The sequence below is a fragment of the Rhinichthys klamathensis genome, unplaced genomic scaffold (genome assembly GCF_029890125.1).
Source record: "Rhinichthys klamathensis goyatoka isolate OS25496 unplaced genomic scaffold, OSU_Roscu_1.1 h1tg000050l_1, whole genome shotgun sequence".
In the NCBI taxonomy this organism is placed as follows: Eukaryota; Metazoa; Chordata; class Actinopteri; order Cypriniformes; family Leuciscidae; genus Rhinichthys; species Rhinichthys klamathensis.
This window is the reverse complement of record NW_026606596.1, coordinates 239913-254564: the sequence shown is the minus strand read 5'-3', so window position 1 is coordinate 254564 and position 14652 is coordinate 239913. Positions and strand designations below refer to the sequence as shown.

Here is a 14652-nt window from a genome sequence, read left to right as displayed (position 1 = left end):
CTCATCCCTGTGGGAAAACAATAACTAATACAAGAAAAAATACTGTTTTTAATACTAATACTGTTTTTCATGCACAGGTCAATTTTGGGCTATTTGGCGTACTTAACGTCTTCTTTCAGACTACTGGAGAAAAAACATCCAAAATAGACATTTAAGTGTTTTTTCCTTTACACTTGATCTATTCACATCTGTAGATTTTATTTTCATACACATCTTTATCTTTTTATGAGTTTATTTTCCTTTTGCATCGAGCCAGAAATTTCCACTTCAGTAGCACTTACATACACTAAACTAGAGGTTTCAGAGGGGTTTGTACATATATTATTGACCTGATTTATATAACATGTTATTCCTATAACATGGTGAAAACATACTTGATAAAAAGAAATATCCAAAATCCTCTATGTAAAAACCCTTACCTCTAATATGTCAGCAAAATGAAACAAGGATCTATACAATGCTCAGATTTCTATTCTGGAAAAGTGTGCATATTTAATTAGATAATACATCATTTGCATATCGAAACATAACATTTCAGAAAACATGAACAACTGTTATAATGCACTGTTGTTAATGAACTGGGGAAAGAATAGTAGTGCATATATTTAACCTATTCACCTGTAGTGTGTTGCGTCAAGTTCCATTTAACCCAAAAGCTAAATCCACGCGCCATTTAATGCCTTCCAGAAAGCATATATGGTTTTAAAACACACATTTAGCACATACAAGCTCAAGCTTAGTCTATGTTTGTGAAAGCGATCTCACAGTAAGTATAACAACAAGAAACATGTGGGCGTACAGCATCAACAACTCTCGTCTATCTAGGCCATTTAGCTCTGAAAACAAGATGATGGGAATTTCAGAGCAACGGACAAAGTCTGGACCCCATGATCTCATTTCGGCCTGTAATTTACCAATGGCACTACCACCATACTAATTTCCACAGTCAAACTGCCAATTTGATGTTTTATGGGAACTGTAGGTAGACACCTTGCAGACTATGTGCAGGGTTTCCTCAGCGCACAGAACAAAGTTCTGACTTTCTCTCCTTGTTTTCATTTAACTCTTTCATTTTTCTGCTATACATCTTAGTAGTCCGCCCACCCTCTCTGACACACCGAAACCACACACACACACACGTGCACACACACCATTCTGCCTTTCCATTTGCTCATGGGCCCCCAGATATAAGTCAATGTCTTGAATTACTTACCCAATGAGGGCCACCATCTGCTCCACTATATGTGCTTGATGAAGGAATCACAAAGACTTTCTGTATGAGAGAGAGAAGTCACTTCATCAGTTATCCATGTGCACATTTGGGAGTGGTACTGGGTGATACACTCATAACCACATCAGATGCCCCCCTATGGACCTTCTAACACATCAAATGAGCAGGCGGTGGTCAGCAGAAAGAGAGTTTTTTCTGTAATCAGAGGTTAAAGCACAACATGACACATCTTAGAGCTGACAGACAAGGCCTTATACAGATGGCGTGAGCCTTACAAGGCCCAGGGCTACAGCTAATACACTCGCGGGAGGGGGGACTTTGAAAAAGAAAAGAAAAGAAACAAAAACGTCTGAAAACTTGACTGGAAGTAAAGCAGGATCAAAGATTGCTCCTGTCCAGTCTAGATCCTGCTGACTCACAAGTTCAGCCATGATAAAAGGCAGGATGGGTGGCGTGGGTGTTTTGGGGGTCGTTTTTTTTTTGGCTGGTGCCTGGTGCAACTCAATCAGTCAAGACTTACTCATTATGTTTTCATGCTGCAGTGTTTGTCACGGCTGTCATAGCTGATTCTCACAAACACACTCCGTAATGTCTGGGGCCTGCATAATCACATCTGGAGGTACTTTCAATTAGTTGTATCACTTTATTTGTGCGGTTAAAATTAGTATATGCTCTATGTATAAAGGACATGCATAAATTGTTTATTTTTGAGAATAATGGATAAATAAATATATATATATTGTTATTTAATGATGTTTTATGTGAGGGGTTAACACTATATATAAACAACCGTTATATATATAGTAAATCCTAATTATAAAAACATAAATAAAACATTGAAAAAATAAAAAACACATGGCGTATATGGTTATGTTGTTGCATACCAGCATGAATACCTTTTCATATCCAATCATGATATAGAAAACAGCATAATGTAAAACATGCTAATACTAAACCACCAGTACAGCACCAGATCTCAGTAAATGCTAGTCAGAATAGGTGAGGGTTAATCCCAATGAAATAAAAGAAAACATTTGAGACGAGTGTATCATGTTATATACAAAAACAGATTGTGTGTCTGAATACACCTGATCCACAGGTGAGGCCATTCAGACATAGTAGATGTATGACTAACATTGACACACTCGCACATTTTCTGTCCGCCTCACACTTCACGCACTTACATGCACACACTTTCTGTCTGCCTTAAACTTCATATTGCTCTCGATCACACATACGTTCACACTCTTTCTTTTCAACTTACATACACACCAATGCACACACTCCATCACTTCACTTTCCCCCTGTCCTCCTCCTCGCAAACTCACACAACTTTACCATAACAGTCCAAATAGTGCAAATCTATTCTCATCACTGCATTTTTTGGTTCTAAATGTGCAGTTTAGCACATGAATACAATTATTATGAGACATATCTATTAATTAGATATTAAAGGGACTTGAGAAAGTATGTTATTTGTACACAAACTTACATTTTCCTTAAAGGAAATAATTATTGTATATCATTAAGGCAATGCTATAAACAGAATAGACTTTAAGAGGAACATCAAAATGGGTTTTTCAATGACAGATTCATAATTTGTTTAATTTTGCAGTATTTTTTGCCCTTACTGCAGTATAAGGAAAGAATGGGATAATGTCATCTCTATAGCATTTCATTCTGAGAAAAAAACAACATAAAAAAAATCTCAAACAACTACACATTTTCATGAGATTAATTTCATTTAACAGCATGTTTATTTATCACTGCGAGGATTGATTTCAAACGATATTAAGGCAGTCATTTTTCATTTTCACTTTGAGTGTTTTGCCAGCTGTAATAACGGTTATGTTAACAAGCTCTGAGTAAACTCTGCTGAAATTACAAGATGAAAGATTTTCAGGCCCCTTCATCATCATGGTGAATGTGACGAGGAAACTTCCCCCCCCCCCCAATCTTATTTGTAGGCATTTAGTGCACAGGTATTTAAATACACATACAAATATCTAAATACATTTTAAATGCACTGGCACAACGTAAAACAAGGAGTACCCTGTATGATAGGCTCTATGTTAAATTTGAGTCTGACATCCTAAACTTGCTTCCTAAAAATACTTCTACTGAAACTACTCAAAATATGCATTACAGCATCTTTGGGCAATTTCCACCATAATTTAATACATCTGAGTATGGAATGAACGTCCGGGTGTCTCAATCGAGAGGCTACAGCTGCAACTTTCACAAAATGGAGGCAGATAAACACAAAATGGCCGCCTCTGATTTTACTTTAGAGTCACAGTTAATGTGAATGCTCCTGTTGGCATCCTGACTCCACAAATATAAAGTTATGGAAACATTATACTTTGTATATAAAATGGATGAATACCGTATGGTTATTTTTGTATGGATACATATATTTTTTTTAATATATGAGTACATGTAGGCTATATATAGAGACATATTAATTGGTCATATATTCACAAACATATACTGGCCTCATATAGACTCTAAAGTGAAAAAAGTAAATTATAATTTAAGATTATTATATCGTTCAATTAATTGCTTCACACAATTGATTAGATTAAAAATTGTAACTCAACTTTTATTTCCTATTGTTGATTATGCTGACATTGTCTATATGAGTACAACAGAATTACACCTTAAATCCTTAAATGTTGTTTACAAGTCTCTGTCGATTTGTGTTGAGATGTCCGTTTCTAACTCATCATTGTCATATGTACCAACAATTGAATCTCTTATCACCAAAGGCCAGACAGCGACACTGGTTTCAGTTTATTTATAAATGTATATTTTTTTAATTATCCTCTTTATTTGAAGCAACATTTAGTCCTATATAGGTCAACTTATGGCCTGAGACACCTTGATCATCTCTTTTTTGCTGTCCCAAATATATCTAAAGAAATCGGAAGACGTACTTTCAAATTCAAAGCCCCCTCTGATTGGAACAGCTTACCTTGTTCCTTAAGGTCCATCTCTTCCTTTTCACTCTTTAAGTCAGCCCTTTTAACTTACTTGCAATCCTGTGATCAATGTAAATGTTTGACCTGTGTGTATGTGTTTATAGTTATGTATTTTTCTATTTGTATGTATATGTAGGTTATATATTTGCTTGTTTTGGTGGCTTCGTCGAATATGGTTCTCTCCTGTAATATATTATATTATTTTAATATTACCCTAATATCATACTATATTGTTTATGTGAATACGCTTTGGACAGAGGTGGGCAGGTTGGGTTGGTTGGTTGTGAGGAAGAGCTTTAGTATGTATGAGTGTGTAAGTTTTTGGTGTTATCTTGAGGACCCCCTTGAAAACGAGATGTTCCATCTCAAGGGGTTATCCTCTAATAAAATGAAATGAAATATAAAACTTTACAATAATGTACATTTTTCTTTTACCTATTTATTTGTCTTTGTTTCCATTTACATAACTCAGAATAACACAACACATGATTGTTGCACATTTTCTTATAGCTGAATGTCAGGCACAAGTTAATGTTTGTACTGTCAATTCTTGTTAGATGACAATTGTGAATTGTGAATTTATATATATATAAACAGATAGACGTAAGTCTGTGAACACACATCCCACAACCTGCATGACTGAAATAGTTTATTTTCAATTGGAGTATCAGCATCCCTTTGTGAGAAACAAAGTCTTTACTCACCTCAGTGTGTGTCTTTACCACTGTTTTCCTTACAGCACTGAAAATAAAGTCCAGAAAGGGTTTGTGAAAATGTCCAGAGGTGATCCATGACACAGATACGAGATCTGAAACATACCAAAAGACCATAAAGGTGTAGGAAAGCACGAGGGAAAGAAACTTACAATTCTTTTGTTCTGAATATATATTTGAAATCAATGTAATGCAATTTAGTAACAGTGATGTTTACTTTGTTCTTTATGAAAGCAAAATAGATAAGTTAGCCTTAGTAATTAAATTGTGGAAAACACGCAAGGAAAAACAAGTATCCTTCAGTCCGATTCCATAATAAAATTGTGATTTTTTGAAATTGGAAGCTCTGAATAAAACTACTCATCACTGTCAAACAGTGACATATTCTTGCTATTACTAATAACCTTGAAAGGTCTTCTATTCGTCAGAACACTAACAGAGACACGGGCAAGAATTCCTGAGGAATGTCTCAGATTGCAAAGTTTGTTCTGATGGCATGAGATCTTAAGAAGAAAAGAGTTCCACAAAAAGTGTAAGAGAAAAGTGCTATTAGAAAAAATAGTTAGACATAAATGAACATCTCTGACTGTTGAAAATTAAGAGTTAGACATTGAGTTTACCCATACGAAACGAATGAAAAAACTATTTTTAAACACTTATCTTAACTTTTATGCAGACTACCAAAAGGAAAACATAACAAAGATAAAACAATTTATTTTTCAATATTTTAAAGCATTTGATGTGCAATAATATTCAAAGATCTGATGTGGTTTAACCAAAACATACATTATATATGAAAAAGAGGAAAAGCATATTTAAAACTGAGCTTTTAATTTTTTTTTATTATCAAAAACTAATAATTAGAGCTCAGTAAAATCATTTTTCACAATTGTCTAGAAACATTAGGGAGGGAAAAAGGCTTAAAAATCTGACGTTACTAATAATGCTTTTTTTCAATGCTCATTATTATGACAAATGGTCTTTGCAGAGCAAAACTAATTTTACAGAGCTCTAAAAATGATTAACGTCTAGTTAATAAATATGTATATACTACTATGCCAACAGGCAAATAGAAATGAAGTTATGATAATACCAGAGACAAATAAGAGAGTAACAAAAACAGTGATGAAAAATATATTTTGTCATTCAGTTTAACATAAGAACCGTTTGATTCAATTAAAGCTTAAATGAAATATATTTTAGGGATTTAGTAATACATTTAACACTTGTCACATTTGTTTTTTAGTCAATGAATCAGCTTCACCTAAACTCGTCCATAAAAGTGAGACAAATCTGAATAAACTGCTTGCTAAAATGATTCTTTCATGCTTTTGTCATGCATCATTTTTTTTTTTTTTTTGTAATAAGAAAACTCCAAAAACATATCTGAATAGTGTATCAAATTCTTGATGAAATAATAACCACATTGCAGTGCAGAGACATTCTGACAATGTGCTAAATGTATTAACTCATAGGTATTTCATTTAATCATTCCCATTTTAAAATAACTCTAAACACTCGTCTTAAACTGTTTTCGATCTTCAAAAAATAAACCTTTAATTGTTTACTTCACAGTAATTTAAGACTTTTTACGAATCTTATTTTGCAAGTTTTAATTATTCAACATGATTTGGGAAGGATTCTGTTAACACATACAGGACAAAATGTTGCCACATATTCAGAGAATATTTTACACAATCATTTAGTTTGAAAAACACACTTTTAAAATAGTTTGTGTGCTACGGATAACGTAAAAACATTCAGAATGAACTGATCTTGATGAAACAATTAGAACAAATCGTAGCATCTTAAGAATTTAAGGGATCAAAGGGAGGATTTAGGTGGATTTTAGCCAGCACAAACTGATAAAGCAGGAGAAGAATAGATTAGAGAATATAGAAAATATATTGGGATGTTTTTAACATGAAAAGATTTGTAACAGTGCAATGATAAGCTCTATTCTCGAAGTATGTTTTTGTTGTTGCATGATATCTCCCCACTAAATTAGAAGGGACTTCTACATTATTTGTAGAAAACCAAAGAGAGAGGGAAAGAGAAGGTCCGTGTTTATTTAAGAGCAAGAAGTTAAATTACACTAATTACATCAACCTACTGTTCTGTAACACACTTAGAAAAATAACAAGACAACTAAATATATATATATTTTTTTTATAATTTGGTGTAATACTATTCTAAGAACTACATAAGCTTATTCTGCAAATGCATATTTTTTCCAGGACTTGTTCCCGAAATATTAGAAACAGTAAAATGTCTTACCCAACACATTTCATTCTCATGCTCCATATAATTTTACAAAACAAACATCCAAATGTTTAACCCTTACCAGAAAGATCCATGAACCTTTGAATGACAAATGACAAATTAATTTTCATTGAATTGGAAAGGGGGACAAGACCAGACGCCTAGGTGCGTCCAGTGAGTCACAGAAGCTTTATCCCTCACAAAGGGCTATTTTACAGAAATGACAAGGATTTTCCTGCAGATACCCTTTCTGGGAAGAGGGGTGGTATATATATATATAAAAAACTATATAATGAAACAAATAAATCTAGGAAAAGATAATGACAGCAGATTTTAAGGAAATTGTGTTGGATGTTTGTATGAATGCCCGCATTAATGTTTAGCAGACATGAATACTTTTGATAAAGTAACAAACTAACAAATATGCAATTTCATTTTATTTTATCCATTTCTTACAGTTAAATGACGGGTTTAGATGGACAAGCAAAGTAGGTTAATGATTTTAAAACAGTAGAATTTACAGCTGGATTTGTGCTTGCTTTAAATGCCTTTAAAGTTTAATTGATCGTATATACATAGATATATCTCATAATGAAATTCTAAGAGCATTTAAGAGCATCTTAATTTGTATTATACAAATTTAACTGGTGAAAATAATTATTAGGCTAATAAATAGACATTTTAACGTGTTAACAAAATGACAACAATTATTCTAAATAATATTGACCTATTCATGCAATTGAAAGAATTTTATGTAATTCTTCTAGAAATGCATTTTATCATAATCATTCTGCAAATATGAAACATTCACCATTCATCTCAGGATCAATGCATGCACATGTTTTTCGTTTAAATAATGTTTTACAGTTCAGGGCAGACATATAATGCTCTAATTATCTCCAAAAATCGAAAATAAATGTTTAACACCCACTGATCATAAAAATGAGCAAAGGCACTGAGAGAATCACTGACAGGTGGCAAATACAATTAATATATTGATGGCATGGGCCAATGAGATCATCTTTAATTCGTTTACTGTACACAGGTTGAGAATGCTTTTTGCTGCTAGAGATAAAAGTACATTAGCACTCGATATAATACTCGAAGGGCATGGGAGGGGATTTTTACTGAATCAAACCTAATATGGACATCAAATCGGTCCAAGAAAAGCTGTCTGGGGAGAGAAAGGAGGGGTGACGGGAAGCAGGCAGAACAGCTGTGTTTTGATTGGACAAACTTGAAAATTCCAAATTTGTTCTGTCCAATCACAAAGACTGGTTGGACACATAGCAACAGCACATTTCATTCCATTGCGTTTTCCCTCTCTCTCTCTCTCTCTCTCTCTCTCTCTCTCTCTCTCTCTCTCTCTCTCTCTCTCTCTCTCTCTCTCTCTCTCTCTCTCTCTCTCTCTCTCTCTCTCTCTCTCTCTCTCTCTCTCTTTCTATAGATTCTTCTGTTCATTTTACAGTAAACCAGACATAAAAATGGCTGTCGAAAATGTCAGGTTGGTGAGAGAGGAATGTCTTTTGTTCAGAGCTTGAGCACTCTGGATCAACTCTAAACCGCAGGATGAAAGTGTTTGATTAAAGAGCAACATTCATGCCCATCCCCATAACAAACACATCATTCTGCTCCGAGCAGTGAGTCACTTTCAATCGGGCACAAAAAACTGCTGAGTAATGTCAAGACTAAATCACTGCATTCAGGTCCAGTCACAAGTCTCTCATCTGTCTTCAAAGGTATCTTTTATCTCCAGACATCTGTATACACTATCACTCGCCGTCCATACCCCACACAGAACAGATGCAGCAAAATGTGTTACCCAATATTAGCAAGTAAACGGACCCCATATGGCGGACAAAGTTATTCTCAGAATGTTTCGTATTGCTTGTGCCGCTGACTAATTCCCATTAATCATTTTACCCAGAAAACAACGCAGAAAACTGATGAGAGCTAAATCGAGCAGCTATTTCAGCGTTTTATGGAGCGGTACACATGTAATCATGCCGTTATGTGACGTATTCATAATTCTAGTGGGAAGTTTCCTTCTCTAACCACAACAGTGGCCATCTGACATGATGAATGAATAACCAGACTGGTTGTTCTTTTTTATTTCAATCTATTTCAATCTTTTTCTCATGCACATGGAAAATTACCATTTGGCCAAGCGTTCAGCCACCACAACCTCCCTGCATTTACCAGCGCCGACCCAGCATCCCTCAGGGCAGGGTTTACCAGCAATTACATTTAAGAGATCTCGTCAAAGGTGCGCCTTCAGTAAAACCATGGGAGACAGTTTCGGCTCTCTGATTTGTTTCCAGCACTATTCAGCTGTTTTTTGTTTGTTTGTTTTTTATGTTGGTCATCATCACATTTATTTTGTGTTCTTAGGGCTTGTTTTCAAGTTCGGAAGTTCAGAGGGCATATCATTTTCAGGAAGCAATTTTTGCATTATTTCGATCGGGACATCGATTTACCAGAATCCATTGCTGGAAAGGCTTCTGGTTATTTTTACCAGTAAAATGCTCTACTAAATATATTTAGCGAAGCACCATAAGTCACAACCTGCTTTTGTTACCAGAGAAATGACGAGGATTGACGCATATAGACGAAAGACTTCCCTAATCCACATTCACACCTAATAATATTCCTCTTTCCACGCCGCATTCTACAGTTACAACTTCCCCTTACGTCAATAGCACCTTGGTAACAATAGCAACACTCCACATACAACATCAACATTTACCTGAGCCCGACTTACGCTAATAGAGCTCATTTGAAGGGACAGTTCACCCAAAAATGAGAATTCTATTATCTTTTATGCATTTTCTTTTTTCTGTGGAAAACAACTTTTTTAAGTCAATGGGGACCAAAACACTGGACTGTCATTATAAGGATGTGTATACACACACACACACACACATATATATATATATTTATAATTTATTTATTCAAAATATATTCTCTTGTGTTTCACAAAAGGAAAAAAAAGTCATACAGGTTTTTAATGACAGAAGGGTGAGTAAATGAGATAATTTTCATTTTTGGGGGCAAACTAACCCTTTAACACAATCTCTTTTGTCTTTTCTTTATTATTTTTTATTTAATAAAGGCAACTTGCTCAGGTAATAGATTTCGATGTGGTTATTTGGATCGTTTTCCATGTTCATTTGCATGGAATGTTAATTGTCCCATCTGTGGAGCAAGTGAGTTTGCAAAAGCAAATATTACGGATGATCTAATATGATCCGGAAAATCAGACCGCCAGCTGGGAGAATCACAGGAAGACCGTAATCAGGTTATAAAGTAAATTGTACATGCCCCCCCCCCCCCCCCACACCACCTTTCTCAGATTATTATCCCCTTCTTTTTTTCTTTTTGAATGAAACCCTTTCAGACAGGCACCAAGACAAACGTCTCTGCCACAACATGCCGCCAAATATCAAAGTCCATTATACGAGCCTCTCTCTCTCTCTCTCTCTCACACACTCACTCTCTCTCTCTCTCTCTCTCTCTCTCTCTCTCTCTCTCTCTCTCTCTTTCTACGGCGTAGCGCAGGAAGTGATTATGTGTGCCTGACGTAATCGGACCGTTCCAGGGAGGGAGAGACGAAAAAAAATGAAATCTATATATCACGAGGAGGAAAAAAATGTGCACCCTGGAGTCCACGTTGACAAATTCTTTAACAAGCTGTGGTCAAAGGGAAGCTGGTTGAAGACTGACTCAGCCCCTCCTTTCAGCAGTTTACTGGAAACAAGGGGGGAGGCAGGGGGAGGAGGGAGTTTCAGAGAAGTCACATGACCCATAAAGGGCAGGGCTAACCACAGCTCCGGGAGGAGGAGAGGAATCAGGGCGAGGGGGAGGCAGATACACGCCCTTCCCTGAGCAGATGCCTCCGAATCGGGTTACTTACTCGACTGCCTGGGAGTTGGCAGGGGAGAATTCACAGACAAGCTAACCCTTTAAGTGCTGGAGACAATGATTCATAAAACAAAATTAGCATTTTTTAACAGTGCTTGTCCAACTTAAACAAGGAAGTAGACATCTTTTTAACGCTTGAAAAAGAAGGGTTTTTGAAAAACAATGCATTCCTGTGACTAAAACAGCTGGTCATGACTATAAACGGATGCAGCTGATGATGTCTCGTCGCTTTGTGCCAGCCTGGCTCGTGTGTGTTCAGTCACACACGTGCGATATGTCTGGTGCACTCTAGAAACCAATCATGACGACGCAGACACTTGACATATAATCCCATGCCCTTGACCTTTGGGCAAAGGATGTCTGGAACCATTCTGTTAGATTTAGAGATGTCACACAAACACAGAAACACACATAGAAACAAACAAATGAGTAAAACATGCAAAAACCCATTTAATCATTTCCTGTGCGCTCTCAAGGCTGAAAAAACGATAAAACAATATTTGCAATGCTATTGTGGATATTGTCCTGGACAAAATGTAGTTTACAAAAAAACATTAGAAAGCAAGCTAAAAATCAAATCCGTTTTGGAAAAAGAGACCCGCATCGTCTTCGATCGCAACGCTACTGGAGGATGATTTCAAATTCAAAGTGGCAGAAGATTTCGGCAGAAGAAAGCCACAGAAGAAGAAAGCTTGCCGTCTTCAGTCACAGAGCAAATGAGGAGTAAATCGAGAGATTTAGGGGGAATCAGGCTTCAGACTGCACAGGGAAACTCTCCTGCAGCGCCAGAAAGAGATGCTGGGATCCAGAAGCGGACGTCAGAATGACCAAACAGCGACAGAGAGGGAGTGAGAGATAGAAAAAGGGAGAAAGAGAGAGAGCGAGCGCAGGAGAGAGACAGAGAGGTAGAGAAAGCAATGGAGACACATCGCAACTCGAAAAAGTCAGTTGAGAGACCTGAAAAATGAATGTTAGTTTTCTTCAAACAACTATATTCTCTATTATATAGTATACATTATATATATCTTATATACATCTTATATATATATATATTATGTACTCTTTCGGGATTGTGGAGAAATGTGAGGATAGAACAACACAAATAGACACACAGATAAACATTTATAAATAATAAATACACACACTTATTAAAATATATAACAGCGGCTCTCAACTGGTGGGTCGTGACCCCATCTGTTTTAATGTAAGAATAATACCAAAGCAAACAGATAACCAAACAAATATGGGCTTGCACATTTGATGGAAAAAGGTGTCTACAAATCTAAATGATGGTGCAGAGTAATTCAGAAACAAAATGACCACGACAAATGAGTCACGATACATACTTCCATCAGTGACGGTTTGAGGTTAACACCAAGATAAAGGTTCCCTGTAAGTCTGACATGACTAGAAACTTACCATTCATGAGAAAGACTGTTGAGAAAGACCTACATCTGTCATAACATATGTCATAACACAAACACACACAATGTGTTCATAGATATTTGTACTAGTTGCTTCAAGAGAACTTTTTAAGATTGGTGCAAAAAAAAAAAAAGGTGCAATTTGATATTTACAATTTCTGAGGAAATATTACCCATGCAAAACCCTACTCCATAACACAAGGACAATTGCCAGGGTGGTGCTATGCAGTCGCTAAAGTGTTCTGAATGGTTAGAAAATTGCTTAACAAGTTGTTATGGCATTAGAATGGCCTGAAAGGTTAACAAGCTGTTTCCATTTCTAAAGTGTTCTGAACAAGTTGCTACGCCATGTTCTGAATGGTTATTAGCATATTGCTATGCCATTTCAATAGTGTTCATAACAGTTAACAAGTAGCGATGCCATTTCAAGAGTGTTCAGAATGGTTAACAAGTTGCTTTGTCAATTCAAAAGTATTCAGAATAGTTATTAAGTTCCTATGCCATTTCAAGAATGTTCAGACTGGTTAACAAGTTGCTATGCCAATTCAAGACTGCTCAGAATTATTAAGTTGCTATGCCATTTCAAGAGTGTTCAGAATGGTTAAAAAGTTGCGATGCCATTTCAAAGTTGCGATGCCATTTCAAGAGTGTTCAGAATGGTTGTAGCCATTTCTAAGGTGTTCTAAACAAGTTGCTACACCATTGCTACCATGTTCTGAATGGTTGGTTAACGCATTGCTATGCCATATGGTGGTCTGAATAGTTGATAGCATGTTGCTATGCCATTTCTAGGATGTTCTGAATGGTTATCACGTTGCTATGGCATTGCTACATTGTTTGAATGGTTGTCAACACATTGCTATGTGGTTGCCTTAGGCCATGTGTCCACCAAAGCGTTTTTAGCCAGCTGAAAACGCTAGACGCTCTGCTGAAAACGCCTAGCTGTGGGCGCTTGAGAGCGCTTTGGCAGCGCAGCGTTTTTTCAGTTGAGACGCTTCGTTGCTATGATACAGAATATCCGCAGCACAGTTTACTTGTAACTGATATCGCAGATAATTTGTTTCATACTAAAAAAAATGTGTTCATCCATTTTGTTCGGTTAGCTCTGCTGGTTGATGTCATTGTACAGAAAGAATGTTGTGACAGTTGGTCGGTGCGGTATTTGTCCCGCCCCTCCTCCACTGTGATTGGTTGGCTGGGTAAAAAGTGCCAGTGATGAGCGCTGCGTTTTACCCAAAGTTGAACATTCTTCAACTCTCTGCGACCAGTAAAAAACGCCGAGCGCTCAGCGCTTCAGCGTGAAAAAAACGCTCAGCGCCGCGTTACGCTCATGCCGTTTTAAAAACGCGGCGCTCCCATCGAAATCAATTGAACAAATACGCCAGGCGTGTGAAAAATGCTTTGGTAGACACACGGCCTTAATGTAAGTCTATGCAATTGTTTTGCTTCGAAAAGTAATAGCACACCTCTCCTCAACAAATAGCACAAACGGTGCAGGACGACTTATGTGTTGTTTTGAAAAAGTGTTTGATCAATTCGTGAAATAAAAAGACATAAGATTGTGGGATTCTTTGACACCAGTTTCCAGAACAGTTGGTTGTGTTTACAAGTGGATGAGGCTATTGTGGTTAAACTCTTCTCGGTCATTATCACAGTTGCCATGGCGACAGGTCACCTATTGGTTGCAGATTAATCAGAGGGATAAACCATGTGATAGGTTTCCTTGGTAATGCCTGTAAATGATAGGCAAAAAGCCACCACCTCTTCCTGGAGTATTATGGGATTGTGCTATATGTGAAATTTCATTCATTCACGAGTTGCATGCCGAGTTTGTTTAAATCCCTAACCATAAGTATTAGTTCTAGCAGTGATGCTTGTTTAACCAATCGCCTCTAATAATTTTCAAAAGAGGTTTTTGAGAATAGGAGAACAAGAAACAGGCATCATGTGAAACATGGGGGTGTGGATTAAATGCAGGAGAGAAAAGAGGAATAAATAGAGTGCTGAAATAAAAGATAGCAAGAGAATAAGCAGGTCAAATGAAAAGGTGAGAGAGAGGGAGGCATACTGTAAATGTGATATGACCCACCTGACTGCTCTTACCATTGTTGAGTGGAACA

At 36.5% G+C, this 14652-nt stretch overlaps 2 protein-coding genes across 2 annotated transcripts in view; one reads left to right on the top strand and one right to left on the bottom strand.

Annotated features, from left to right (window-relative positions):
* Window positions 1-7297, bottom strand: part of rps6kb1a (ribosomal protein S6 kinase b, polypeptide 1a) — a 53086-nt gene extending 45789 nt beyond the window's left edge. The window contains exons 1-2 of the mRNA XM_056247631.1: window positions 7270-7297; window positions 4917-5020 (exon numbers count right to left, since the gene is read on the bottom strand). Of these exons, the coding sequence (XP_056103606.1) occupies window positions 4917-5020; window positions 7270-7282 (117 nt within the window). The 5' untranslated portion in view covers window positions 7283-7297. The remainder of the gene's footprint in view (window positions 1-4916; window positions 5021-7269) is intronic.
* The window catches only part of ptrh2 (peptidyl-tRNA hydrolase 2), a 69304-nt gene that overhangs the window by 29508 nt on the left and 25144 nt on the right, over window positions 1-14652 (top strand). The gene's annotated exons all lie outside the window — the stretch shown is intronic.